At 47.6% G+C, this 27,437-nt stretch overlaps 2 protein-coding genes across 2 annotated transcripts; one reads left to right on the top strand and one right to left on the bottom strand.

Moving 5' to 3' along the window:
• The first annotated feature begins 7,748 nt into the window (after positions 1–7,748).
• On the top strand, positions 7,749–9,994 carry LOC119279223 (inactive anthranilate O-methyltransferase 1-like). The gene is made up of 5 exons (XM_037560546.1): positions 7,749–7,909; positions 8,446–8,557; positions 8,838–9,230; positions 9,311–9,571; positions 9,633–9,994. Exons 1-5 carry the CDS (start codon positions 7,749–7,751, stop codon positions 9,966–9,968), a joined length of 1,263 nt encoding a protein of 420 aa, XP_037416443.1. The 3' UTR covers positions 9,969–9,994.
• Positions 9,995–11,255: 1,261 nt separating this feature from the next.
• On the bottom strand, positions 11,256–23,245 carry LOC119274606 (U-box domain-containing protein 12-like). The gene is made up of 10 exons (XM_037555320.1): positions 23,102–23,245; positions 22,798–22,971; positions 22,419–22,683; positions 21,280–21,505; positions 21,172–21,207; positions 16,211–16,396; positions 15,770–15,986; positions 14,280–14,319; positions 12,446–12,657; positions 11,256–12,350 (listed from the first exon to the last, which is right to left on the bottom strand). The coding sequence occupies exons 2-10, from the start codon at positions 22,945–22,947 to the stop codon at positions 11,355–11,357; spliced, it is 2,328 nt and encodes a 775-aa protein (XP_037411217.1). The 5' UTR covers positions 22,948–22,971; positions 23,102–23,245; the 3' UTR covers positions 11,256–11,354.
• Positions 23,246–27,437: the final 4,192 nt, after the last annotated feature.

Raw genomic sequence — 27,437 nt, 5'->3', positions numbered from 1 at the left:
TGCCTCATGAAAGTGAATCAAAAATAATTGTGGAAGATGATGCACTTGATGATGATATTGCTTCTATGTCTTATGGCACAATGTCCGAGAGCACTATTGATGATGATTTTGTTATGCCTATTGCTTGTTGTGATGATTATGATTGAGAAGATAATGATACTTCTTATGATCTTGGAAATCTTTTTGGCAAAAACTTGGGAAATTATGATGATAGCAATTGTTATACCGTTGATGCTATTCATACTATTAATGATGAGAGTGATTATGCTTATGATATGCCAAGACACAAGCTTGGGGATGCTATGTTTGATGAGAATGACATGTTTGAGAATTTATTTGCTGCAATTAATGTTTTTCCCAAGCTTGGGGATGATGTGCTTAATGAAGATGATCTTTTTAGTCCCCTTACTTCGAATGATCAAATTTGTTATGATGATTGCATGCCTCCTATCTATGATGAGAACAAAGTTGCTATTTATGATGATTATTGTGATGATACTTATGTTATAAAAAGTATTGATAATTATTGTCATAATTTTGAGTATCCTTTTACTGAACATTACTCTTTTAATGAGGAAACAATTTTTAGTATTTGAGTTTCGTATGATACTCTCACTATTGTGAATGAGAATAAAATTGCTTATATGGAGGGTAATAAATTTTCTATGCTTTTGGATCATGAAAGAATGCTTTATGTGATGGTTATATGGATGAATCTATTCATGATGCTACTGAAAATTATTCTCAGAGAGGAACTTATGATTCATGATGCTCTTGTTATGTTTCAATCCTTATCTTTTATGCAAGCATCATTGAACTCATCATGCCTAGCTAAAAGACATTAAAGAAAAACACTTGTTGGGAGACAACCCAACACTTTTACCTATTGTTTTTGTGTGTTCACATGATTACGCTACTGTAGTAATCATGTTTTATTGTTTTTATTTCAATAAAGTGCCAAGTAAAGCCTTTGGGATAGTGTCGATGATGATTGACTTGAATCTGTGCAAAAACAGAAACTTGTGCGCTAAGTGCAAGAATTTTTGAAAATCCACTGGAATGTGCTTTTGATCTGAAATTTTTACAGGTGATAGATATAAAAATTAACTACGTTGTCCTAATTTTTCAAAAAAAGTTGGAGGTACAGAAGTATGGTTGAAGTACAGATTACTTCAGACAGTTCTGTTTTTGACAGATTTTGTTTTCAACGCATAGTTTGCTTGTTTCCTAGTTTCTATAACTTATATTGCTCAATATAAATTGTGGAAATGATAGGCTACAGTAGGAATTGTGTGATAACAATTATGAATCTTGTCTTTGACAGTACCAAAGTGAATGGTTTGCTCTTTATCGTACCAACCTATCTCATGAAGTTCCATTAAGTTTTTTGTGATTGAAGTTTTCAAGTTTTTAGTGAGATATCGATATGAGAAGAATAAGGAGTGACAAGACGCTAAGCTTGGGGATGCCAAAGGCACTCCCAAGATAATATTCAAGGAAGATCCAAGCAACTAAGCTTGGGGATGCCCTGGAAGCAACTAAGAACCTGTGGAGATCGCGCGCGCAACCGAGGGGGCTGAGCCTCCCCCACCACCCACTATGCCGCCAGCCACGTCGGGCCAGCAAGCCAGCCAGAACCGCAACACCAAGCCGGGAAGGGGGACCACCACCCCGCCCCATCCCACCGAGCAGGAAGGCCGACCGAACACGCCTGTCCTGCCGCAGCCGTCGCACCGCCAGATGGGCCGCCGCCAAGCAACAGAGTTGCCCGCCTGTGCCGCCATCTGCCGTATCCGCGCAACCAGGAGCCGCTGGAGTGCCGCCAGGGGCCGAATCTATGCCGGGGACGCCGGAGCAGCCGCCGCACAGCAGCACCCGAGCCCCCTTGAAAGAACATGCGGTGCCCCCATATTTGGTTTTGGTAATTGTTGACAATCTCTATGGACTAATGGTTGACTTGAGATATATTTGAAGGTTTTGTCCATAGGCTTTTCTTGGAGTACATATGTTGGTTTCAAGGAGAGTTTGTGTCGACCAAGGTGCTATTCAAGGTAGTACCTAAAAGATTGGTCTTGTGAGAGGTTGATCAAGACTAAGTCAAAGAGTGAATCAAGTTGATCAACACATAAAGCGTAGAAGATGTACCAAGAGGGATCAAGTGATCCCATGGTATGGTAAGCATTGTCAATTATGCTTTGTGTACTAACCCATGATTTCCGTGAGAGTTCTTTGTGGGGTTAGGATGCGGTGTGCAAGTTCAAGTGATGCATCATGAAGAGATCAAGTGATTGAAGCATGCCGTCCATTGTGGTATCAATGGACTTGTGAAGATGAGCCGAAGAGTGGCTCACCCATAGTGGACTAGGGGGAGCAATCATCTAGTCTTCATCGCGCCAACGCAATCAAGAAAGGTGGTCCAACTTGAGGGAGTCAAGATCGTCATCATCTAGCTCAAGTGGACTTTGTGCAAGGCAAAGGTTTTCCCTTGATAGGTTTTCTAGTTTACCGGTCTCATGGTCATAGTTGGGAGACCGGGTTTTAGGTTCGATTGCCGTACTATCAAGGGGGGCTCTCGATGAGTTGCTTGATCGTATCGATCATAGAGAGCTCAAACCATTGCATCCTTGCATCATCTTTATTGGTTCTTGTTTGGTTCTTCTCCTTGTGAGATTTGGAGCTTATGGTCATCTTGATGACAAGCTCGAGTTCATCGAAAACGGAGTTCACATGCATCTTCTATGATGTTTTCGACGTTGGAGGTTCTACCGGTTCTTCTCTGGTGGAGTGTTCACTCCTCTATATCTTAGGCATACCTCACTGTTTTGATGCTACTCGTTGTCTTGTATCCAACAAGCTTGAGTTTGTTCAATTCGGAGCTCATATGAAGAAGTTATGGCAGTTCTGTTTTCTCCCTGCGGTAGTACCGCGGTGGCAGCGGTAGTACCGCTTGTAGCGTCAAGCGGTAGTACTGCTCCAGTACCGCTCTACTACCGCCTCGATTTTGGGTCTTGCTCTTTTCGTGTCGGGTTTAGCAATAGTTGCACGGCAGTAAGGCACGGCAGTTCCGCCTATAAGCGGTAGTACCGCCCCGATTGGGCGGTAGTACCGCCTATAAGCGGTAGTACCGCGCCGATCGGGCGGTAGTACCGCTACTGCATTACTGCCGCCGTACTCTGCTCTGCCCTGCCTCTTTTGGACCTGTGTTCTGCTCCTCCAGCGGTAGTACCGCTGGGGTGAGCGGTAGTACCGCTTATAAGCGGTACTACCGCCCCAAGGTTCGTGTTTTGCTGCTCCTTTTCCCTGCTTCTTCCGCCCAAGCGATAGTACCGCTCGTGGAGCGGTAGTACCGCTCGTGTGCGGGCTGAGCACTTAACGGTTGGACTTTCCCCCTCCTATAAAAGGGGGTCTTCCTCCCCATTGAACCTTATCCTTAGAGCTCGTGTTCTTCCCCCATTGCTGACCTTCTTCGTGCTTGCCAACTCTCAATCCCTCCATGGATTCTTGCTAGTTTTTGAGGGAAAAGAGAGAGGAGATCTAGATCCACATTTCCACCAATCACTTTCTCCTCTATGTGAGGGGAACCCCTTGGATCTAGTTCTTGGAGTTCTTGGTGTTCTCCTTCTTGTTCTTCCTCTCATTTTCCTCCCTAGCATTAGTTGCTTCGGTGGGATTTGAGAGAGAAGGACTTGGGCACTCCATGTGCCCTTGCCATTGCATTTGGTGCATCGGTTTGAGTTCTCCACGGTGATACGTGGAAGTTACAAGTTGAGAAGCTTATTACTCTTGGGTGCTTGGTACCCTTGAGCTTGTTCCTCTTGGGTGCTTGGGCGCCCTAGACGGTTGGTGGTGTTCGGAGCTCAATCATTATGGTGTAAAGCTCTGGGCAAGCGTCGGGGTCTCCAATTAGGTTGTGGAGATCACCCCGAGCAATTTGACGGGTACCGGTGACCACCCCCAAGGGTTGCCAAAGTGTACGGGTTCGGTGACCGCCCCCAAGGGTTGCCATTTGTATGGGTTCGGTGACCGCCCTCAAGGTCCCTTACTGGAATCACGACATCTTGCATTGTGCGAGGGCGTGAGGAGATTACGGTGGCCCAAGTGGCTTCTTGGGGAGCATTGTGCCTCCACACCGCTCCAAACGGAGATTAGCATCCGCAAGGGTGTGAACTTCGGGATACATCGTCGTCTCCAAGTGCCTCGGTTATCTCTTACCCGAGCCCTTTACTTATGCACTTTACTTTGTGATAGCCATATTGTTTCTTGTCATATATCTTGCTATCACCTAGTAGTTTATGTTGCTTAGCATAAGTTGTTGGTGCACATAGGTGAGCCTAGTTGTTGTAGGTTTTGTGCTTGGCAAATTAACCGCTAGGTTTATTTCGCATTTGTTCAAGCCTAAACCGTAATTATTTTAAAACGCCTATTTAACACCCCCCTCCCCCCGTCTAGGCGACATCCACGATCTTTCACCCCTCCACCACCTGCGCGCTGGAAGAACATAACATATTGGATCACGCCGCCGCCGGCCGCAAGGGGTCTTTGCCCGCAGGCGTGCACCGGCGACGGCGTGGGGAAGGGAGGGGATGGGGGAGCGGGCGCCAGTGCCGGGTTTTCTGCCCGTGCCGCCCTGAGGAGCGCCGCGGGGCGTTTGAAGCTAGATAGATAATATAGAATACTAATACACCTTATATTGTCGAACAGAGGCTGTTAGTTAGTTCCATCTTCCATGTCAGCAATCATGGCAGTGTGAGGACGAAGAATATGGAGGCAGCAGGACATCTAGTTGTTTTTTTGGTATGTGTCTGTGTGTGTGTGTGTGTGGGGGGGGGGGGTTCTAGAAAGATTGACATGAACAGATATTAGTTTATTACTTCCCAACTACTGAGCATCTCATTTGAGTTAATTAGCACTGTACCTACTACCTAATCACCGAGCTGTGAGCGAGACATGGACATGCTGGCATAGCAAAAAGTTGGTGTTACTCTGTGAGCATGTCATGATCGTCGTTCCATCATGCGTCCCTAGAAAGGATCAGGGCGTCAGACCCTATAATAGTAATACGACCAAATTTAGCGGCTGTCACTCTGTCAGCATGTCATGATCGTCGTTCCATCATGAATAGATTTGGTACTAGATCTGTTGCCTGCTACTTTTAATTTTCTGTCTTATTATTACTTCTGAACTAATCAGCATCTCATTTGGTTAATTCACATTGTACCTAATCACGGAGATGTAAGCGAGACATGGACATGCTGGAACTTCCTTCGAAGACTTGGTGTTAGGCTGTACACCAAATCCTTTTTCTTATTCTTTGAGCGGATCTACACCAAATTGGTAGACATGTACTAGCGTTACAATAATTCAAAGTCAAGTTGCAATCCAAAATATAAGAGGCTGCATATAGCCCAGTACCATAAGGATTAGTTTCACAACCCCCAAGAGGAGCTTCTCCCACGTCAGGCCTGCCCTTCCCTGGCGCCCCCACCGTTTTCATTCATCTCCAGGTGCGTATGCAGAAGCTGTGAAGTGCCTTCTTCAGTCCAGTTCGGTCCTTCCCCCCTAAGCACAGCTTGATCAGCAGCTGATCCATGCCATAGAATGGCTCTACCCCGCGATTATGTCAGTTCCCTTGTTAGTTCCCTCTTCTTGAGTCTTGAACTCTTGATCGATGATTAGCCAATTTTTAGACATGTTATATGTCCCTCCAGATTCATCGTTACTCTCCATTTGTTTCCTACTTTTTCTGAAGGTCTTCATATTCACTAAGAGACTTTCTTGGTGAGTAGCAGTATTGAGTTTCATGCATCGACTACTTCACTTGATAGCCTACGATTATGGATAAAAGTAGACGGCATGTTTGAAGTGAATCTCAGAGCGATCTTATTCCCCCTTCGAAAGAATATCCAATACTAAAATAATTAACCTATATATGCCCGAAACTTTGCGCCATGATACCATGGTCTTTGCGCCATGGTACTATATGATTCAAAAAGAGTCTATCACATAATCCTGGTGTTCTCAATGGCGGTGGTTGATGCTGATGCTAGTTGCCCTGTACCATTAATTGACCAGGCATTACATTTGGGGTCATGTCTATTTTATTTATTTCTGTAATATTTTGGTTATGTGTATTCTTATGTCTTGAGTAGTTCTTGATGTTGTGTTATATATTGCACAGGCCGAGTATACTTGGTAACAGTTTGATATTAATATATTATCCATTGTAAAAAGAAATAAGCTTATTGCATATCCCTACAATAGACCACGAGTACTATTCCCTTGGTTATTATTTGAAAATTGCGTCATATGGTTCATTGGCTGCTTGTTGTATTTGCATCAGCTGTGCACTTGGTTGTGCGTTCAACAAGCATCACACAGAAGGATAAGCACTAAAGAAAAGATGAACTGCCCAACTACAAAGACAAAACCATTAAACAAAAATGTGCCTCTGTTATTCTAGAATGTCGGAAATGTCTGTTCTGGCCATTTTATCCTCAATTGAGGCCCTAAATCAACACAAACTTATCAAAACAGCAATTCTGCTGATCTAAAACAACTTCTAGCATGACACGTTTTTAATTTATTGTTGTAACATTATTTGAATTTACCGAAAAAGGCTTTCGGCCCGCTTTATAAATAAAGCACCAATCAACAAGCATCCAGTACAAACACACGCCACACCACCGCAACACACGCACACACCCAGGACAAGATACAAAGGCGCTGAGCGCAACAACACCACCCCTAGCACTACCACACAGAGATGAAGCTACGTATGACGAACCATGCACTCCAAGGCGGCGCCTTCAAGAAGGGAACGACACCGGCGCGCCGCCACCGCCCGATCCAAGGATCAGAGTTTCCCCCGGAGCCACATGACGGGCAATGAAAGCCGCGACGACGCCTTCAAGAAGGGAACGATCTTCGCCACCGCCGGTCCGTCCGAAGATAGAATAGGTTTTCACCTCGGCCAACACTCACCGCCACCGAACGCCACACCCCGGCAACCACGCCGCCCACACGGCCAAGGAGACCGGGCAGCACCAAGGCACGGGCTCTGCCCACGAGCACCGCGCTACCACCACCAGGGCCGCCGCCCCAGCATCCAAGACCTTGACACCACCTCACCGGAGACCCGTCGCACCCCAACGAAAGAGACGAGCAGAAAGGTCCCACCTTTCGCCATCCTGGGCGACCCCCAGCGTCGAGACCCAATAGGTCGGCCAAAACTGGCATCCACCGACCCGTCCTGCAGCCCCGAGCGCGAGACGAGCTCGGTCCTGCTGCATCGAGAGGGGGACGAGATCAGTCCTGCTGCACCGTGCGCGAGACGAGCTCGGTCCTGCTGCATCGGGCGCGGGACGAGCTCGGTCCTGCAGCACCGGGGCGCGAGACGAGCGGCGGACCGCAGCTGGGAGAGGACCAGCCCATTCATGGGTGAAACGCCCAAGCGACGAGGAGATGGGGTGAAGGCCGAAACGGCCCGACCGCAGACGAGTCGACGCCGAAGAAGCCGACCGCTGCCGCGAACAGATCCCTCGAGCTACCGTGGAGCCGCCACGACACCGGGAGGCCATCACCGAGACCGTCCCATGCCGCCGCCCACGGCCGGAGCAGCGGCCACGCCCGGCCGATGCCAACCCGCGCCGCCTACCGAAAAATTTGCATCAGATCCGGCCGGCACGCCCCCACCTCCACCAGCACCAGCCCGCCTCCGACCCCGACCGAGAGGAGAAGGAGGTCGAGCCATGGCCCGAAGAGAAGGGGTCCACCGGGACCCGTCCGCTGCAGCCCGTGGTCGGAGCTGTACCACCGCCGCCACCAGGCGAGTCGCCCCCGGAGGCCCGCCCGCCGCCAGGCAACAGCAGCAGGCGGCTCCCCAGCCTCGCCGGAGCAGCAGCCCGCCAAGGCAGAGCGCCCTCCGACCCACGCTGCCGCAGCCCGAGCCGGACGACAAGGGGATCTGGACCTAACGCCCGCAGAAGAGCCGACCCGCCATCTCCGCCTCGCTAGCTGCCCATCCATCCGCGCAGCCGCTGCCGCTCCGCCGGCAGGCCACGCCACCCCGCGCGAGCGACGCGCCCCTGCCAAGCTGTGGCGCCCGTGCCGCGAGCAACAGGGGAGGGGGGCCAGAAGATCCCGCCGCCGCCGACGCCGACCGGGCTTCGCCAGGCGGCGCCCTCCGACGGCGGCGAGGAGGAGAGGAGGTGGGGAAGAGGGCTGGTGCGGCGGCCGCTAGGGTTCGCCCTGCCGCCCGCGGGAGCGTCTCGGGCGAGACGAGAGGTCCCACAGCCTTGTATATGAGCGCCACATTATTTGAATTTGACCCGCTCTTTCTGTTGTCTAGCCATAAGATGGATTAGCCACCATCCCAGTTAGCATATAAAAATTGGATTGAGCTTCCAATACACCATTAGCATTGGCTTCCTAATCTGGTAATCTTAGGTTGCAGCTCTCCGGAAGTTGGGCCTTCTGTAAACAAAGTCCTTCGAAACAAATGGTTCATATGAATCAAGGTCAGGGAGAAACAAGCTATGCTCGCAACTCTGCTTTTCAGGTATGATGTTCTTTGACACTTGAATTTACAAGACTGTCTCATCAAGAACTTCATTCATATTACACCAATTGTTTTCTGGGAATTTATGAAATAACTAGCTTATATTTCTCAAATTTGATAGAATGTATGAATTTAAAAAGCACACCATTAGCTCTTAGATTCTAGTCCTCCGTTCCACAGTATAAGATGTTTTTGCAAGCTAAAACAACTTGCAAAAACATCTTATATTGTGGGACAGAGGGAGTACTAAATTTTCTAATGAAATACAAGTTGACTGCAGAGCGCTCAGCAGAACAGAATGAAACTCCTGATAGAAGCAGCCATCATTGACTTAGGCAGCAATACCAACACTTTGTTGCCCCAAAAGGTTGTGATCGCTGACTTGGGCTGCTCCACTGGCCCAAATGCCCTTGCACTTGTATCGATCGCCATCAAGGCTATTCAGAGTTACTGTCTTCAGCTCCAGCAGCCGTCACCGGAACTACTTGTGTTCCTCAATGACCTTCCTGACAATGACTTCAACATGGTCGTGAAGAGCCTAGTCACGCTCCGTCAAAGCAAGAAGCCTCTTGTCATGATTGGTGTCACACCAGGGTCGTTTTATGAGAGGCTCTTCACCAGTAGCTCATTGCATCTTGTGTGCTCATCCAGTAGCCTACAATGGCTCTCAAAGGTGCGAGTATAACACTACTCGATGGATCGATCCAATGAATAAATGTATTTAAAATGTAAGAAAATCTTTTATTTATATAGGCTCCTGAAGTTCTAGCGAGGAACCATATCCCAGCATATGACATTGATGAGAAAGCTAGGCGTGAAAGACTCCCTATAGTCCTTCAGGCTTATGCGGAACAATTTAGGAAAGATTTCACACATTTCCTGGAGCTAAGGGCCAAAGAGTTAGCCCCAGGAGGACAGATGGTTGTTTCCATTATAGGGAGGCGTTTTGATGGTATTGCCTCCTTTCACATATGGGAAATCATAACTCAGGTTCTTAGTGTCATGGCTTCAGAGGTATATTCTTATTATTCCCTAACAAAAGAATGACTATTTGATCTTTCCGTATGACTAACAGGGAGTAATAGACAAAGAGAAGTTTAATTCTTTCTACATGCCGATGTATGGACCTTCAAATGAAGAGCTGAAGGAGATCATCCACGAAGAGGGCTCATTTTCAATAAGGGAGATGCTGGTGCATGACTTTACAGGCGGCATCAACAAAGAGCTCATCACCCCAGCCTGGACCGCTAACCAGCTAAGAGCCGTGTTCGAGCAGATACTAGTGCAGCATTTCGGAGATCTAATGGATGATTTTGTGAAGACTTCTGAGCGTTGTTGGAGCGTGGAAGGGAGGTTGCATGATGAGCTTGCCAGATTAGCTATGCTGACAGTCTCAGTCAGCAAGGCATGATTAATGGATGATCACATAACTGGCCGGTGTGTGACTGTGACTGCTTGCTTTCCAGACATTTGAATTTGATAAGATTGAACCACTGCTTTATTTAAGGCAATGTCACACTCTCACTTCATTATGTTAACTCAATAACTGTAATGTTATGTTTGTTGTTCCAGATGGAGTTGTGGCTGATTTGTAAATGGTTGCATGCCATCCTTGAACTTTTGGAAGGCAACAACTTTTTAGCGTTTCATTAATCAAACTACGGTATTGAGGTGTAGCTTGTGTGTAGTATGTGATTGCGTTGCTTCTATAATTATGAGTTTTATATAACATAGTATGTCAGCATGGATAATAGTTTGTTTTGTCACAATTTATATGATGGTGATAATACCATTAGTTTGTTTTGTCATAACGTTAGCTCACTCCCTTTGTCCTAAAATAAGTGTCTCAAAGTACAAAGTTGTACTAAGCTTGAGACACTTATTTTGGGACGGAGGGAGTATTACTGTCCGTAATACAGCTTAGTCGTTGCATGATTTCTGTCCAAAGAACAAGACGTATCCAAAAAAAAAATCAATGACGGAGCCATACCTGATCTGCATGATTTCTTGCTTATTTGATCTTAAGTTCTGGCAGCCGATCGACGCGAATTTCTAACCATCTCAACCGCGTTCATGGATGCAGGCAAGGACGGCGACCGGAAATTCTCGCGCAGGTGTCGCAGAATTCCGTTAACTTAGGCACCAAACATGCAAGACATGCCCATCGTCTGATTGATTCTTGTGGGGATTCATCTATTGATTCGTGTAATGTAAGGAGTAATAACTCAATTACTTTATCCATTGTGATATGTGCCCGCATGACAAATGTGTTAGAGCGCTCAACAGTTGTAGTGTTCTGAAAGAAACTCAAAAGGAGTACTAGTTCTAAAGAGACAAAGAATTAACACCGATAGTTTTTGCTACATGTATTAGAATACGAATCAGGTGGTACGCATACTTGAGGTACAGACTCGGTAGAAACAAAAACGGGCTCGGGCTTCCTGTTGTACAAGAGCACATCAGACGACTCCTCACTGCCATCCCAGCTAAACAGCCATGATGCATATCACAAATATGTAGTCGGAGATTAACTTTTTTAAGCAGGCGCCTGTTTCTGGATTAAAACAAGTGAAGAGTTGCTAATTTCTCCAACCATGCCCTGCTTGAACTTTTAGCCCGTGGCATGTAGTTGAGCATGCACCTCTGCCATCGCGTCTGGTTTGGGCAGGGATGTGATCTACTTGAGAGTGCGGTAGCACCTATGTGCTTGGAGTATTCAATAGTTCGAGCAGCTTGATTGCCTTAGATTTCCCTCTATCTGTGCCACTCTCGGCTAGATCCACCAGCAAGGACACGATCACACGAGGCCATGCTCCTGTGCTTCAATACGAGACTGTTGCTGCTGTGCGCCTCTGCCATTACAGAGATGCACCAGAATAGCAGCTGCATTTTCCTTGTTCCTTGGGGATTCATTCCTGATAACTGCAACCAGGCTTGGTATGGCAGCGGCAGCACTGATAGCTGCCCTCCCCTCAGGGTGACTGGAAAGAACATCCAATATAGAGACGGCCACATCAACCAGTCCATTTTCAGTCCACACTAGAAGCTCTAGCAGTATAGGGACCAACCCAGCTCTAATAGCTATGCTCTTGTTCTTGTTGCCCTGACAGTTACACACATAAAATAATGCTTCCGCAGCATGCTTTTTACCCGGTCGACTCCCAGTACGCAACAGTAGTATGAGAGGTGGAATCGATCCTGCAGCCCCAATAATAACCCTGTTTTCTTCCAATTTTGATAGGCTGAACAGCGCTGCAGCAGCATTCTCCCGGGCCACCATGCTGCCACTCTCTAGCACATATACAATTGCAGGAATAGCGCCGGACCGGACCAATCTTATCTTGTTCTCGTCCGCAATGGAGACATTCAGGAGAGTAGCGACAACATCTTCCTGGGTGCTAACATCATCTGTCGCTAGCATACTCACGAGGAAAGGAATGCCGCCGGAATCGCCTATAGACGCGCGATATTCAGGACTGTGCTTCGCAAGCTGACGAAGCATGCCAGCAGCTCCCCGTTGGTGTACCACATTTTGTGACGATAGTTCTTTAAGAAGCTCGTTAACAACTTGTGCCTGCTCATAAGCGGTAAGTTGTGATTCTGCTGTTGCATTACTACTGACTTGACCAGAGCGTTTCGGCTGCTCCAAACCGTTTGCTTCACACCATTTGGCTATCAGGCTGCGTAGGTTATGATTTGGAATCAAAGATTTATTGACAAGCTTCTGCTGCGTCCTCGGACAGGTGTGGTGCCCCGAGTCCAACCATCTCATTATGCTGCCTCGATCATAAGTCTGTACATGCATTTTGAAGAAATTGTTATTGTGAGTTGAAATGCGAACTGAAGCTCTCCAGATGATAAGAAACAGAGAGTAAGCTGAGCAGAGACCTGCCCACTGGCCACTGTAACTGGGTCTTGCATTAAACCAAGTGATAGTGGGCAACGAAAATCATCCGGAAAAACAGGAGATGCCGAGATGTCTTTCTGCGTGGGAATGCCATTTTCATTCTCTGGAATGCTGACCACAGGAACTTGAACCTGCACAAATTCCTCAAGCTGCGTTGGTAGTATTGACGCCTTCTCAACAACGGTACCAGTATCTCCATGCCTAAATATTTAGAAGGATGGAGATACTCTAAGGACTTTGCTTCGGTCTTGCTTCACTCTAAGGACTTTGCTTCGGCGGTTGCTAAGGTGGGAAACAGGATGCTCTCTTGGAGGGGGAGATATAATACCAACGCTGGCAAAGTTGTTCTAATTAATTCCTGCTTATCTTCTCTTCTTATGTTTCTTATGGGCTTCTATCTTCTTTCGGCTGGCGTCCATGCTGGCTTTGACAAGCATAGGGGAGCCTTTTACTGGAATTCCGCCGACAACAAACGGAAATATAGGCTGGTCAAGTGGCAATGCATGTGTAAACCTAAAAACCTCGGGGGATTAGACATTATTAATACTCAGGTGATGAACAAATGTTTGCTTATTAAGTGGTGGTGGAAAATTATGACTAGCGGGGCCGATTCCCTTTGGTTTTCGATTCTCAAGGCTAAATACTTCCCATGCTCTAGCCCGCTGTTTGCCACTGCTCGTCGTGGATCTCAATTCTGGAAGACCCTTGTCAAAATCAGGCCTATCTTCCTGGAACATGTAAAATTTATCATGGGTAACGGGACTACGGTCCGCTTCTGGCTAGACTGGTGGTCTGGGGATGCTCCTCTTGCTGTTAGGTTTTCGGTTCTATTTTCGTATTGTCCTAAACCTGACATCTCCATCGCGGAGGTGGCGGCAAATAACCGGGATCTGGCTTTTCGCCGTTCCCTGTCTCCTGAAGAGTTGGAAGACTGGCAAAGTCTCTCTGCCCTCTTCTCTTTGCTCTCGGATTCTTCTGATATGGTGATTTGGCCTTTTTCGGCCTCTAGTAGGTTTTCGGTTAAGTTGTTGTACTCTAGGCTTATCGGTGGTACCCCTTCGCGCAGATTTTCTTGTGTCTGGATATCCAAAGTCCCTCCTAAGATTAAAATTTTCCTTTGGCAAGCTTTCCGTGGCCGCCTCCCGGCGGCTGACCAGATTCACAAGCGCAATGGGCCAAGCTCAGAGTTTTGTCATTTATGCGGTGACTTGGAAAACTCGGAACACATTTTTTTCCATTGCGTGCTGGCAAAGTTGGTTTGGAGTTGTGTCAGATCTTGGCTTCAGGTTTCTTGGAACCCTTCTTCATTCTCTGAGCTTAGAAACCTAGCCAAAGTTTTGGTTGGGGTTACCAAGAGGGTGTTCTGGGTCGGCCTGGGTGCCTTATGCTGGGCTTTATGGACTATTAGGAACAAATTTACTATTGAACATATCTTCCCTTCTAAGCCTGCTGACGTTCTTTTCAAATCATGTATTCTATTGCAGCAGTGGAGATCATTGACTAAGGATGAAGATCGGGATGCCCTGTACTTGCTCATCGCCAAAATTCGGGCTTCGGCATCCCACATCTCCGGGCTGGTCCCCGTCGTCTAATCAGGGTGTCGCTATGTTCGTAGTTTGGTTCTAGTCTCTCCTTGTCGGCCTGCGCGCCGAGTATGGCAGGTTGCCTATACCCCGTACTTTCGTTTGCTGGTCTCAAACCTTCTGTCCGGTGATTTCGTGATCTTTTGCCTATTGGTTCCGTTTATGTTCGGGTCTGTGACGCTGCCGTGTGGCTTTATTTATAAAGTCAGGCTATGGCCTTTTCTCTAAAAACCAGTATCTCCATGCTGCAGAGCATTTGACGGTTCTCCTGCCTGTTGAGCAATCAAGCACACTTCATCACATTCACCAATTCCTAGTACGTAACAGAAGTGAAAACAGACATACACAAATTCACAAAACACAGGTCACGGCGATCCAGATCTCATCTCTCTCCTCCCCTCCCCTTCCCTCGGTCGCCCCCCGCGCGGGCGGCCAAGGGGATCCAACCCTAGCAGCCGGGTCACCACTCCTTCCTCTCCCTCCTCTCCGTCGCCACCGGTGGTCGACGCCGGGCATAGCCTGTGTGTGTGACGGCGGCGGCGGAGTCACTCCTCCCTCTCGTGGGTCATAGGGTGACGCGGGGCGCCCTGGCTCGAGGGTGTGACCCCGATCTGGACTGTGGCGGCGCCGATCTAGTTCATGAAGGCCCAGATCTGGACTACGGCGGTGTGGTGGTCGGGCGGCGTCCTAATGGCGGCAGTGTTGGCGACAGCGATGGCTGTGGCGCGGCAGCGTCGGAGGCGGCGCGGGCTGCGGGTGCGGAGGCCTGCCCTATTTGGGCGGCGGCTGCGGCGGCGCGCCATCTGCCTTTGGATCGGCGGCGGCGGCATGGAGGGCCTGGTGGTCGTGTCGGCGGCACCTCCGGTTAGATCTGTTCTGACCAATGCAGCCGGTGGTGGTGGTCATCTCTTCCGTTAGAGGTGGCTGGCCTGTGGCTGGGTGGTCGAATCTCGAGATTCGTCATCTAGTCCCAGCTACGAGTCGGGGAGACATAGTTGCCGGTAAAAACCGAGCCGTTGACGGGCGATGGCGGTGTTTTGCGCCGTTTCCTTGATGAAGGCATCGTCGTGTAACTGTTGTCGACCCACTCGTGCTGCTTCGGGGGAAACCCTAGGATTTGCTCTTCCAGATCGGACGATGGCGGTACTACGGCGCAGTTTCTCTCTTGGGAGTATCGTTTGTGGAACGGCGCTGGAAGACAGAGGCAGGAGGTGGAGTGGCTTCGTCATGCCTGGTTGGCAGGTGCTATGCACGACGGATCTTCCAGAGTCTTCGCGTCTGGACGGACGAGTGCAGGGCGGTGGCGCCGTTGGGCGCCATGGTGGCGTTGATGGATGTCCGGAATGGCAAGGATGATGCAGATCTCTCTCCTGAAGATGGGTAAGTGGTCCAATGATGATGGCGGCTTCTAAAACGTAAGCATGTGGTGTGCGCTTTAGGTAGGCTGCACCGGCTGTTGGTCCCGATACATTATGTGGATGGATTGGCGACGACACCGGTTTAGATATGGGGAGTGAGAGTACTTCACATTATCGAGTTTGTGGTGTGAGTGGTGGCTTCAAGTAGATTGATATATGTTCTTGTCAGACCTTTGTGGAATAATTAATAAAGATATCTGCATGCATCAATGCATGCAGAGGCAGGGATTTAACCTCCTTTTCGAAGAAAAACAACACAGGTCACCGACAGTGGGACCATGTTTTGCGACATGAGCTTACATACCTGCACTACTGCCGAAGTACTCACACCAGCTTTAGTGGTTTGGTCCTCAATACTGGCTTTATCAAGCCTATGGATTATATATTTTGTAACTGGTCTCTTATCTTTGCTGAACGCAGTGCACTGTAGCCCTAATTCGACGCACACTCGAATTTGTTCAAATTTTTCTGAGGCTTCATGAGTTCTCTGCAACCTATTCCTCCAAAGTTGATATATATACAAAATTGCAATCAGGACATTGAGTTACCAAACAGACGGCAATATGTACACAAGCCCCATACATTATGGTAAAACGTAGGAATATCAATTGAAAGATCAAATTTACAACAAAAGAACTAAAACAATACATTATTTTTTAGTCAGCTATTAAAACCATTCAATTTGTATTTCACAAGTTTTATCCAAAAAAAATGGAAATAGATGGTAAATATTTCACTCACATATGCAAGAGCCTGAGTACTTAATCTTACATTCTCTTTGAAGTGTTCGATGTCGGTACTCTCGAAACTATCGTTCTGATTGAAGTACTGCAAATATGTAACAGAATTGGGATAGTCTCTATGACCTGTGACTATCTCAATAATTACAACACCCAAACTGAATATGTCTGCCTTGTTAGACACTATGCCTCTAGTTAAGTATTCTGGGCCAAAATCACTATTCTGACCTTGTCTGCAAACTATGACACAAAATGAACTCTGAACGAAATTATTTTACAATCTGACCTTTTTCGCAACGCCACAGACCATGACATTTTTCCTCCACATAGAAACGTCGAGCTAGCCAGCGTTTCTGCTCCACATAGAAACGCCGAGCTAGCTCACGTTGCTGCCCAAGCCGAACTAACATCGATCATTGACATGGTACGTTGGAAACGCCAAGACCGCTGGCGTTTCCAGCTTGTCTACAAACGCCCAGGGGGCATGGCTTTTCTGGCCCTGATACAGTGGCCGGACAGAAGCCTATGCCGGGATGTAGAAAACAGTCTCACGCTGCACATGCATGCTTGCCGCCAGGAATCATTGGGCATTTCCCTAGATCATGTTGTGGATAATGGTTACCTATTTTTACTTTACCACTACGTGCCACTGCATGCTCCTATTTTTTTTTTTACCAATACGTGCCATTGCATGCTCCTTTTTCTATGCTTTGCATGCAAGCATATGATGCCAATTCTGCCAGTCAGTAGTAACCCGTGCAAGCATGCATGTCTACCAGCCTATAGCCTAGCCTGCAAAAAGTAGATTGTGATGCAGCGCATTGTTAGCAGCCATGCAAGCATGCATGTCCACCAGCCTACAGCCTAGCCTACAACTATAAGGCGCATTATTTACAGCGTGGGCGTCGGACTGTTTTCCATCGCCCGACATAGGCCTCTGCCGCCGGGCGAGGGCTTTTGGTGGCCGGGCTACAGGCAGGCCGCAATCTCGTCCCTTTGAATGGGCTTTGAGATTGGAGATCCGTCATTTCATTGCTGTGGGGTGTGGGGTGGCAGGCCTAGTGGGTGAATTACGGTCCGTGATACAGCTAGGCTTCAATAGGCGTATTGTGTTCGGCCCATCACCCGTTCCTGTACCCCGGCCCGCGGCGTGACTCGGTGGCCTGGACAGCAGTTTTGGTACAGACCGATATGTCAAAACAGCATATGTATATGGGCCCGGTGACATGTGTGGAGCAGGTGGATCCATGCGTGTGGGTTTCCTCGGCATTACCCTCTCCTCCACAGAAAGCTTGCGTCCGCGACTGCTTTCTTTTTCCACACGGGCGCGCTGCGGCGGCGATTCCCCACCGGCGAGATGTCGACGGACGGACTGGAGGTCAACGGCCATGTTCTTGTTCCTCCAAGTTCTCTCTCCCCCTAGTTCCTCCCCCCCACTTTTCTTTGCAAATCCATTCACTGATGGCACTAGGTTTGACTGCAGGAGCGGTGGAGCTAACATCACCGGATGGGAGAGTGCTGTGTTCCCGGTGGAATCCCAAGATTCCATGAGTGCTCCAGCCCTAGAGCTCGAGAAAGACGAAGAAGCAGCGGTTGTTGGAGATGGGCAGAGATACGAGGTGTGCTCTGAAGCTACAAGCGGCTGGACGAGGAGGTGCGATTTTTTCTGTCCCCCATCATGCTTCATTCGCATCTGTTCAGCTTAAGAGATGCATTCTCGACATACCCTGCTGGTACAATCCTGTGATGGATTATTTAGAAAGACCAAATATCAAACAGTTAAGTGTCTGGTTTGTGCTGTTTGAGTCGTGTCCGTAGTAGGAGACGCAGAGAGTAATGGTTTCAGGTTGTTCGTTTTAGATCTCTGAATAGCTTTCTGGTTCGTTTTTTGGATTATAGGATTAATAAGACCAACCTGTCATTGACACACAGTATCTGTGATGTTTGGATTCCTAGCATGCTCTGTTGGATCTTGAAATTATGGGTGTTTTTTGTGGATGTAGCAGGCTGCAAAAATAGATAGAATGAGTTATGCTAATCATGGGCGTGCATATTTGGATTACGTAACTAGAGATGCATTCTTGTGGTGAAATACATAAATGCAAATTAGTAGGCGATACTGAACTATGTAGTTTTTTGATTTTAAGCGTGGCGTCTGACATTTAGGCAAGAGTAAGCGAGATAACTTTTTGTTGTGATTATGGCTGGAGTACTGAGACTCACCGTGCATGCAGACACAAAATCTGTTTTGTTTGGATTCTAGGATGAGTGTGCTGGACCTTAAAAAGATGGCTGATTGTGTATTCAAAAAATCTGAAAAAGAAGGATGAGTTATACCAATTATGGTTGTGGATTTGGCTTCTGTAAGTAAAAGCTGGTTTTCGATGGTGACAGGAGAAATGCATTTTTTTCAGCTAATAGTGAGCTGGATATGTGTATGTGATTTCTACCGTGGCATTTGATATCTATGCAGTGGGGAGCCGTATTTCATTTTTTTTGGGTTTCTCTAGTCTCTTGGGGAACCATATCTAATTGCTAAGGTGGGTGATGGGTATTCCAATTATGCATTGTTCCTTGTTCTGTTCGTAGAACATGATGTGTGTATTAGTAAAAATCAGCACATGTTGTGTGTTAGCTTAAGTTATTTTGTCAAAATGTGTCGATTTTCAATTCAGTTCTAGTGATAATGGTTTGTGTTGTCTCATCAGGGTGAGAGTGGGAAAAGCATATATGGAGAATTTGGAGAGGGAGGCCTGACCGAAAAAGTGCTCGCAAGCTAACTGCAAGCTGGTTGGTAAAGAGGGCTTGAGTGGGTAATTAAAAAGATGACTTAGCTGTCAATGTAAGGCAGTTGATATTTCAGTCATTTTCGAGTTCGAATCAGTTGTGGTCTGCATGCTAATCTGTGCAAAATCAAATACATGTGATATATCCTGCATATGGTGATGGTACATTGGAGTTAGGAGGTGATCAAGGGTCCAAAAAATTTCATGGCACAAATGTGTGACTATGCTTTCGATTGAAAAATGTTGTGCCAGTGATTGGTAATCACAAACAAGTTATGGAAATGGATAAGCAATGTGCATAGTCATCTGTGGAAGTTAATACTGAGTTTGAACTACTCCCTCCGTAAAAATATATAAGAGCGTTTAGATTACTAAAGTAGTGATCTAAACACTCTTATATTTCTTTACAGAGGGAGTACCAGTTAACTACCTTGCTATCATTACATACACTCTGATGTGTAAGCCCTCATCCTGTTTACTCTTTAATCCAATATTGTAATCGGGAGAGTGGTTAATTTTATTTGCCAGTACTCATGGCACAGTCGGCGCGCGAGTGGAGCAAAGAAAACTTGTGCCAGTCGCTTACAGCGTACTAGTCAGTTCTGTACACGTGTTCATGAAACCTTGTAAACATGTTAGTGCGTGGCTGTTTATACAGGTTAAATAAGTTAACAGCATTGGGATTAATTTATCAAACTCGAGCCTACAGGTCATGGTTCATCCATGTGCACATTCAAACTTCTGGTAGACTAACGAGTGTAGGATGTCAAATTGATTCCCAGATTAAACATAGAAGTTTTCACACTAACGGGCTGAACTTGAGGAGTTTTATTTGTGCAGCCGCAAAAAACGAATTAATCTGGATGCGCTTAATCAAGGGTGGCTAATGAAGAACAAATCTTAACAGTCAGCTGGCCGGCATTGCTCCACGATTCCTCTAGTCGGACTTGTGGCCAGCCATGGCCCATGGAATCCGGTCACGTACACGTCTGGGTCCTACTGTGCATGGCTATGCACTCAGCTCGACGCGGTGTGCGTACATGTCAGGCCAAGTGGTGGAAGTCTAGATTCGTTTGCATGTGGTGGGACCTACCTGGCTGCCACCAAAGTGAAGTCGCAGACGTGAAGCGCTATTGCAAATCGGCCATTATAGATGAACATGGCGTAATTAGTCAAGACTAATACTGCTGGATCTATCGCATTCACCATTAGGATGCACATGTGGCTAAGCTGTTCCAATTTTCTAGCGTGTAAAACAGATAAAACTCAAGTCCAAGTTTAGTGGTACTGGCTTTTAAACACAAACAGCAGCGTAACTATGCTGCATTTGCTAATCAAAACGGACAGACAAATTAACATCAAACAAAACAAACTTGCTTAGTTCGTGGAGAGCTAATGGTGAACGAACATGCGTGTTCGCTGGCCGCCAGTGCTCCACGTCCGCCCTTGACCAGCTAGTGGTCTCCGCTGGCCAACGATCCTCCACGGCATGCACGCACAGGTCTACAGCTCGCACAGTAGTGCCTACATGTCACTTGTCAGGGGCACGTCTGAGTCTAGATGGCTTTGCATGTGCGTGGGGCCTCTCTAGTTCTACACGGGCGCTCTCCTCTGGCCACCAATCGACCACGACGTGCATGCACGGGTCGTACAAGTCTGCACGCGCATGGGGCATCAGTACTAAAAAAGCCCAACGCTGTGCGTACATGTCAGTTGAGTGTAAGAGCCCTAGGTGCTTTTGCATGTGGGTGAGCCAGAGCTGGTTGAATACAACCTAAAAATAAATGGAATACAGGCGGTATACACTGACAGCGGGAATCCCAATGCTGACCAGACGGTAGGGATAGCGGCCTGCCTGTAGCGCGGCCACCAAATGCATTTTTCGGACCGCCGCTGTATCAAGGCCAGAAACGCCATGCCCTCTGGCGTTTGTAGACAAGTTAGAAACGCCAACGGTCCTGGCGTTTCCAGCATGCCACGTCAGCGTGCGACGCCAGCTCGGCCTGGGCAGCAACGCGAGCTAGTTCGGCGTTTCTATATGGAGCAGAAACGCGACCTTGCTCGGCGTTTCTATGTTGAGCGGCAACGCCGCGGACTGTGGCGTTGCTAAAAGGGTCAGATCCTGAAATACTTTCATGTCGAGTTCAGTTTACGACAAAGATTGCTCATAAGGTCAGAACAGTGATTTTGTCCAGTATTCTGGGGCCATATATCCCCTGCAGTACAATATGGAAGTTTGAGGCATTGCAAGAAAGAAAGGAGATGCTACACAGGAAGACAAAACTTACAGTGTTCGTGGACGATTTTCAGTGATGATCCCGGATTGCTTGTCACAAAAGATCCTTGATAAACCAAAATCCGCTATTTTCGGCACCATAGTAGTATCCATCAATATATTTTTTGGCTTCAGGTCGAGATGAACAATATGGCATTTCTCATGAAGGTAATGCAAACCATTGCAAACTCCCTTTATTATTTGATATCTCATGTTCCAATTGAGGCCCGCAGATTCATCTACTTAATTGATAAAGAAAAAAAAATGTAAACCCAGTCAAAGATGACATGGTACCACAACAACATAGCTCCACCTCATGAAAGGGTGTGCATCTATGATGCAGAGGTGATTTCTCATCCATGTAATGCAGGAAGTTTGGAGGAGGCCCCCGCGTCGCTCCCACAGGGGCGACTCGGGCGGCGTAACCCTAGCCTAGCCGGCGGAGCGGTGCTTCATCCTACTCATTGATGGCGGCATGGCGCAGTGGAGATTCGACGTCCGATGTGTGGCGATGGACTCGCGCAGGAGGACGAAACTGTCTGGTGTCGTGGTGACGTCGATGGCTGAGTGGTCAGATAAGGTAGAAGCCTCAATATTTGCTCTGAAGACGGACCTGTGGAAGATGGCGGCGACGACACACGAGTGCGTCGAACCGGTTTGTACCCCAGACCCGGTATGTGGCTCGGCTGGGGCTTCCGGCTTTTGATGTTAGGGTTAGGTGAGTGGTCTGGGTAGTGGCCCAGCTAGCACCCCTTCATCATTTTGATGTTAGACTTAGATGAGTGGTCTGGGTAGTGGCCCAGCTAGCAAGCTTTCATCATTTGGATAGAAGTAATGGCATATGTTGCCAAGATAGCGGATTCAGGCATATTGTTGTAATACTTTGTAAGGTCCTCGAGAATAATAAATAAAGTGGCCGCATGGATCTCCCAGATACAGAGGCCGGGGGTCATCCTCCTTTTTAAAAAAAAATCTATGATGCAGAGGTTGTGGGTAGGTGAAGACCCTCTCAAGCTATAAAGACCTCTACTATTTTTTATAAATCAGATTTTTGAAGCCATAAAGACCTGTCGTCCTTTGGCTAACAACTAAACTTCATGAAGGAGTAAAGCAAATAAGAAATAAGCTAGTGGTTGTTTTTTGTGATTTTACCTGAGATGTACTTGTGAAGGCTTTCGCTGCGTACATATTCAAAGCAAAGCAATCTCTTTGGTATTTCAGCCATAATATGTTTCCCACTACCTTCGACGTCCACCAATTCAAAACTTGTTTCGGCACAGTAGCCAACAAACTGCACTACATTTTGGTGCTTGATCCCCATAAGAGAACTGGCCTCATTCTGGAATTTCGTATCATCCGTCAGATGTGTTTGAGAAAGCTTCTTGACGGCAATAATTTTTCCACTCGGAAGAACTCCCTGCGATGCAATTAAGATAAACTCCTCAGCATTTCCGGATGTGTGCATTCGTCAACAACTATTAATTGTTAAGATTTGACAAGTAGAATGAAAGGAATTGGCCATATATAGTACCTTGTAAACCACTCCATACCCACCTCTGCCGAGTTCTTGCTCACTGGAAAAATCACATGTAATGGCTTTCAAAAATTCAAATGGCAGAGGCACTGGTTTTGCACTTGGATCCTGCAGCCGCTTCTCCCATAGATCATTTGGATTAGCCATTAACAGGCGCACCTTGTATTTGCTCTGTTTCAAACTCTAAAAATCACTTCCCATAATAATCTGTAGAAAGGGGAAAGAACCTACCTAAGAGCCTAGATCTTGGAGTACGCCCGAAAGCTAGGGAAGCAATACCACGGAGGAACATAAAACTAACCTGGGCCCGTGGTCCTTGCGCTCAAAGACGGCTCCTGGATGCAAGAAGGTGGATCAATCGAGCTTAAGAGGAGCTGTGATCATGGGGAAGAAGACCCAGTTTAGGCATGGGGATGAGGTCAACGCGTAGTGGATAGGTGTTCTAATCCCTTCGTTGCCTCCAATAGATAACGAACATCCCTGTTCTATTTGACTTGGGAACTAGGACTTGGTAGACGCTTTTTTTTTTTTTTGAAATGGAACACTCGTATTCCATTACGACACGGCCTGGTCGCCGGTCACAGCACTGATTACATCATCAGGATAGTTGGTGAACCACTCTTGGTTTTCACCATTTGCTAAGCCTGCACCCACACTAGCCAACACATGCGCCGGCTTATTACATGATCTGGGTACATAAACCGAGTAAATTGCATAAAACCACCACTTTAAGGGCTAGGTTTGCGAAAAACACTAGGATACATTTTCCCTGCAGAAAACACCACATCTCGCGTAATGGTCTTGCAAAAACCACTGATCGGCGGATCTGGCACTGTTAAGTGAGATTTTGACAGATGGGCCCTTTTTTTGCCTACGTGGCATAACATTTCGTGCTAGATCAATTTTAGTCTAAATTTACAAACTAGTCATATATTTTGCACAGACACCCCTAAATCAAATAGAAAAAAGCAATCAGCTCCCTCCCCCTCTTCCCGTCTCCTTCCTCCCTCCGCTCTCTTCCCCCGCCGGCAAGGGCCTGCAGCCGCCCACCAGAGCAAGCAGCGGCGGTGGAGCTCCAGCACCTCCATCGTATTCCCGCCAAGACAGCGAAGGGCGGGCAGTGGCCACCAAGACAGCGAAGGTGGTGGACATAGACGGCTCCATGGCGCAGTTCGCGGCGCCCGTCACGGCACGCGAGGCCTTGGATAGTGTACAAGAGCACCGCCCAGGCGCGTCGGTCTTCCTCTGCAGCTCCGACGAGCTCCGCTTCGACGTGCCCGCCCGCGCGCTTGCGGCTGAGGAGGCCCTCCAGCCCGGGTGGCTCTACTTCGTGCTGCCCATGTCCTCGCTCCGCCGCTCACTCTCCGGGCTGGAGATGGCCGCGCTCGCCGCTAGGGCCAGCTCGGCACTGGCCGTCACCAGCGGCGTTGCGTCATCCCCGCGGCGCAGGAACCGGGTCGGGGTGCCAGGCACCAACGGCAAGCGACGGAAGGCGGCGGCTCGTGCGTCGCCGGCCGGGCAGGGGCGCGCGCGGCAGCCGGGATGGGCGAGCGGCCGGCGTACTGCCGGAGCGCGAGCTTCGGCTGCCTCGTGGCACGAGCTCCGGCCCAACGACGCCGACGGGGCAACGGCTCCGGCGGCTGCTCATCGGCGGGAGGCAGGGTCGCAGGAAAACGAGGCGAGGCAGGTCGGCGATGCAGCAGGAGAGGCAGATCCCGATCTGAATCAGGAGGGTGTTTTTGCTTTTTGGCAAAAGTGTTGGGGTGTTTTCGCTTTTTTACCCATCTAATGCTGTCTTTGGTAAAACGCTATGCCACATCAGCAAAATAGGGCCCCATCTGTCATAAATGCACTTAACCGAGCCAGATCCGCCAATCAGTAGTTTTTGCAAAAAGATTACACAAAACATGATGTAATTTGTCAAGAAACTGTAACCTAGTGTTTTCTGAAAACCTAGCCCTCAAAGTGGTGGTTTTCTGCAATTTACTCTACGTAAACCACATGGGCCTCTATGAATTGAGTACAAAGCTTGAACCTAATTTCAGAGAACATGACCCCAACCGGCGCTAGGTCATAGGCTTTAGATGAGGTGGCTTGCTTGAGGACCAGGGAGTCTGTTTCAAAAATTGCCTTCCCCACACCAAGCCTGTCTGCTATGCATTTTTTATAAAAAGGTGCCCTCCATCCTCGAAATATTTGCCACACGCAGCACAACGGGTGTCAAGCTCCACCCCGCGTCTACAAATATTCATGCACGTTGGATGACTATTGTGGGCGAAACGCCATAGGAAATGATGAACCCGTGGTGGGCAGTGGACCTTTCCAAAGCGCCCGGAACAGTGCAGGATTTGTATCTGAATTTTCAGAACTGTCCCCTTGCTGCGTGCTTGCCTCATTCTTCAACATCTGCACATGAATCTTGTAGGCCGATTTAACAGAGAAAACTCCCTTGCTGTCAAAGTGCCAGGCTACAAAGTCTTCAGTTTGGTCACAAATTGGTATACGAAGAATGGTTTGGGCATCATCTGGATGGAAGCAACTAGTCACCAGGTCACTATCCCAGCTACCGGTGTTCGGGTCCATCAGTTCAGACTTCAGAGACCCTCGTGAGCAGGTTAGTCCCCTGGTGTGAGACCGGTCTGCCTGTTACACCTCGTGGGATCCATGGATCCTCCCAGATTTTCACACTAGCCCCATCACTGATGCGCCAGATTATCCCTTCTTGTAGACGCTTGTTTTTTTTAGCATACCAGCGTGTTTCATTCACGAGTTAGTGAGCCGCCTTTACTTCTAAATGCATGAAGCTCTAGACTGCACAATCGAAGGTCCGTAGTCCAAACTTTTTGTTGGGAGAGAAAGGGGCGCAACTATATCTCGCTTGACGTGAGATAATTTTTTTTGAAGGGTAGACGTGAGACAGTAGCACGTCTCGCCCCAAGAAGCCACCAGAATTGGCCGCCCCAGCGCGGATCACAGGCCTTCACTGCTCTTATTTATATCCGTTCTTTTCACATTTTTGCTTTCGTTTTTTCTTTATTTTTTTACTTTCTCTTATATTTTAGAATATACAAAATATATCTATTATCAAAATCAGTTAACATACAAATTTGAAACATGTTAATTGTGCATTTGAAAAGGATAAACATTTTTTTTCGAACAGGAGGATGACCCCCGGCCTCTGCATCTGAAAGATGTACACAGTCATTTTATTAATTATTTTTGAGGACCTTACAAAGTATAACCTGGCCGACCTTGGCTTTAAGGGGGTTCCATTTACATATGACAACAAAAGGGGTGGACGAAAGAATGTTAAGGTGCGGCTCGATCGAGCTGTCGCAAATGCTGCATGGAGGGATCTTTTTGCGAACGCGTCAGTGGAACACATCGTTCCTTCCTGCTCTGACCATTGCCTCCTTATCACTCGGTTTCATGTGCAGCAACTAACTCAAAATAAGAACAGATGCAGACAGTATGAGTTATTCTGGGAGAGAGCTTCGGATTTGCCGGAAATTATTCAGCACGCGTGGCAGACCGCTGGGGACAAGGGCGACCTGGAGGCGATTCAGAGTTGCCTCGGCTCGGTTATGAAGGATCTTCAGGCATGGAGCAAGAACCGTTTTGAGAACATTTTACGCAAGCTGGAAGACTTACGCGCTGAACTGAACCGGTTGCTTAGTTGCGGTGCTGACAAGAATGAAGTCCGTAAGGTAAATGATGAGCTGAATGAATTGTTGTACAAAGAAGAAATGCTATGGCTACAGAGGTCATGTATTACTTGGCTTCGTAAGGGTGATCGCAATACGAAGTTCTTTCACAAAAAAGCTGCATGGCGAGCTAAGAAAAATAAAATCACCAAGCTCAAGGATGAGAATGGTACGTGGGTTACATCTCTGGCGGAACTAAAAGCCATGACAACCGAGTATTTTCAGGACCTTTTCACTTGTGATCCTAGTCTCAACCCGGAAGAGATAGTGCAACTATTTAAGAAAAAAGTGACACCCGAGATGAACGAGGAATTATGTCGGGAGTTCTCTGAGAAGGAGATATCCGATGCTTTGTTTCAGATAGGGCCGCTCAAGGCGCCAGGCACAGATGGTTTTCCGGCCAAGTTTTATCAACGCAATTGGGGATTATTGAAGGAGAAAGCGGTGCCTATGGTGCAGAACTTTTTTGCTACTGGTAGTATGCCGGCTAATGTTAATCACACTGCCATTGTCTTAATTCCCAAGGTGGATCAGCCGGCTACTCTCAAGGAATTTCGCCCTATCAGTTTGTGTACCGTGCTATATAAGCTGATTGCAAAATGCCTCGCAAACAGATTGAGGCCAATTCTAGGTGACATCATTTCAGTGAACCAAAGTGCATTTGTGCCTGGTAGGTTAATCACGGATAATGCACTTGTAGCGTTTGAGTGCTTTCACTTCATTGAGCAGAATAATAATCCTGGGAAGAATTTTTGTGCTTATAAGATTGATTTATCAAAGGCTTATGACCGCGTCGATTGGGGCTTCTTGGAGAAGGCGATGAAAGGCTTAGGTTTCACTCACCGGTGGATCGGTTGGATCATGGCGTGTGTATCCTCGGTGAGTTACTCGGTCAAATTAAATGGAACCTTGCATTCGTTCACCCCGACGCGA

Source organism: Triticum dicoccoides, chromosome 3B, assembly GCF_002162155.2.
Source record: "Triticum dicoccoides isolate Atlit2015 ecotype Zavitan chromosome 3B, WEW_v2.0, whole genome shotgun sequence".
In the NCBI taxonomy this organism is placed as follows: domain Eukaryota; kingdom Viridiplantae; phylum Streptophyta; class Magnoliopsida; order Poales; family Poaceae; genus Triticum; species Triticum dicoccoides.
This window is presented reverse-complemented; position numbering and strand designations above follow the sequence as displayed.

What these genes read in the sequence shown, in the direction of transcription:
- LOC119279223 (XM_037560546.1), top strand. Translation starts at nt 7,749, where the DNA reads ATGGCCCGAAGAGAAGGGGTCCACCGGGACCCGTCCGCTGCAGCCCGT. An exon ending in CGGAGCAGCAGCCCGCCAAG is followed by an intron (nt 7,910 to 8,445) that starts GCAGAGCGCCCT and finishes TGGTAATCTTAG; the next exon opens with GTTGCAGCTCTCCGGAAGTT. An exon ending in GCCTACAATGGCTCTCAAAG is followed by an intron (nt 9,231 to 9,310) that starts GTGCGAGTATAA and finishes TTATTTATATAG; the next exon opens with GCTCCTGAAGTTCTAGCGAG.
- LOC119274606 (XM_037555320.1), bottom strand. Translation starts at nt 22,947, where the DNA reads ATGGCTAATCCAAATGATCTATGGGAGAAGCGGCTGCAGGATCCAAGT. An exon ending in CCTTCACAAGTACATCTCAG is followed by an intron (nt 21,506 to 22,418) that starts GTAAAATCACAA and finishes TCAATTAAGTAG; the next exon opens with ATGAATCTGCGGGCCTCAAT. An exon ending in GAAAATCGTCCACGAACACT is followed by an intron (nt 21,208 to 21,279) that starts GTAAGTTTTGTC and finishes ATTGTACTGCAG; the next exon opens with GGGATATATGGCCCCAGAAT.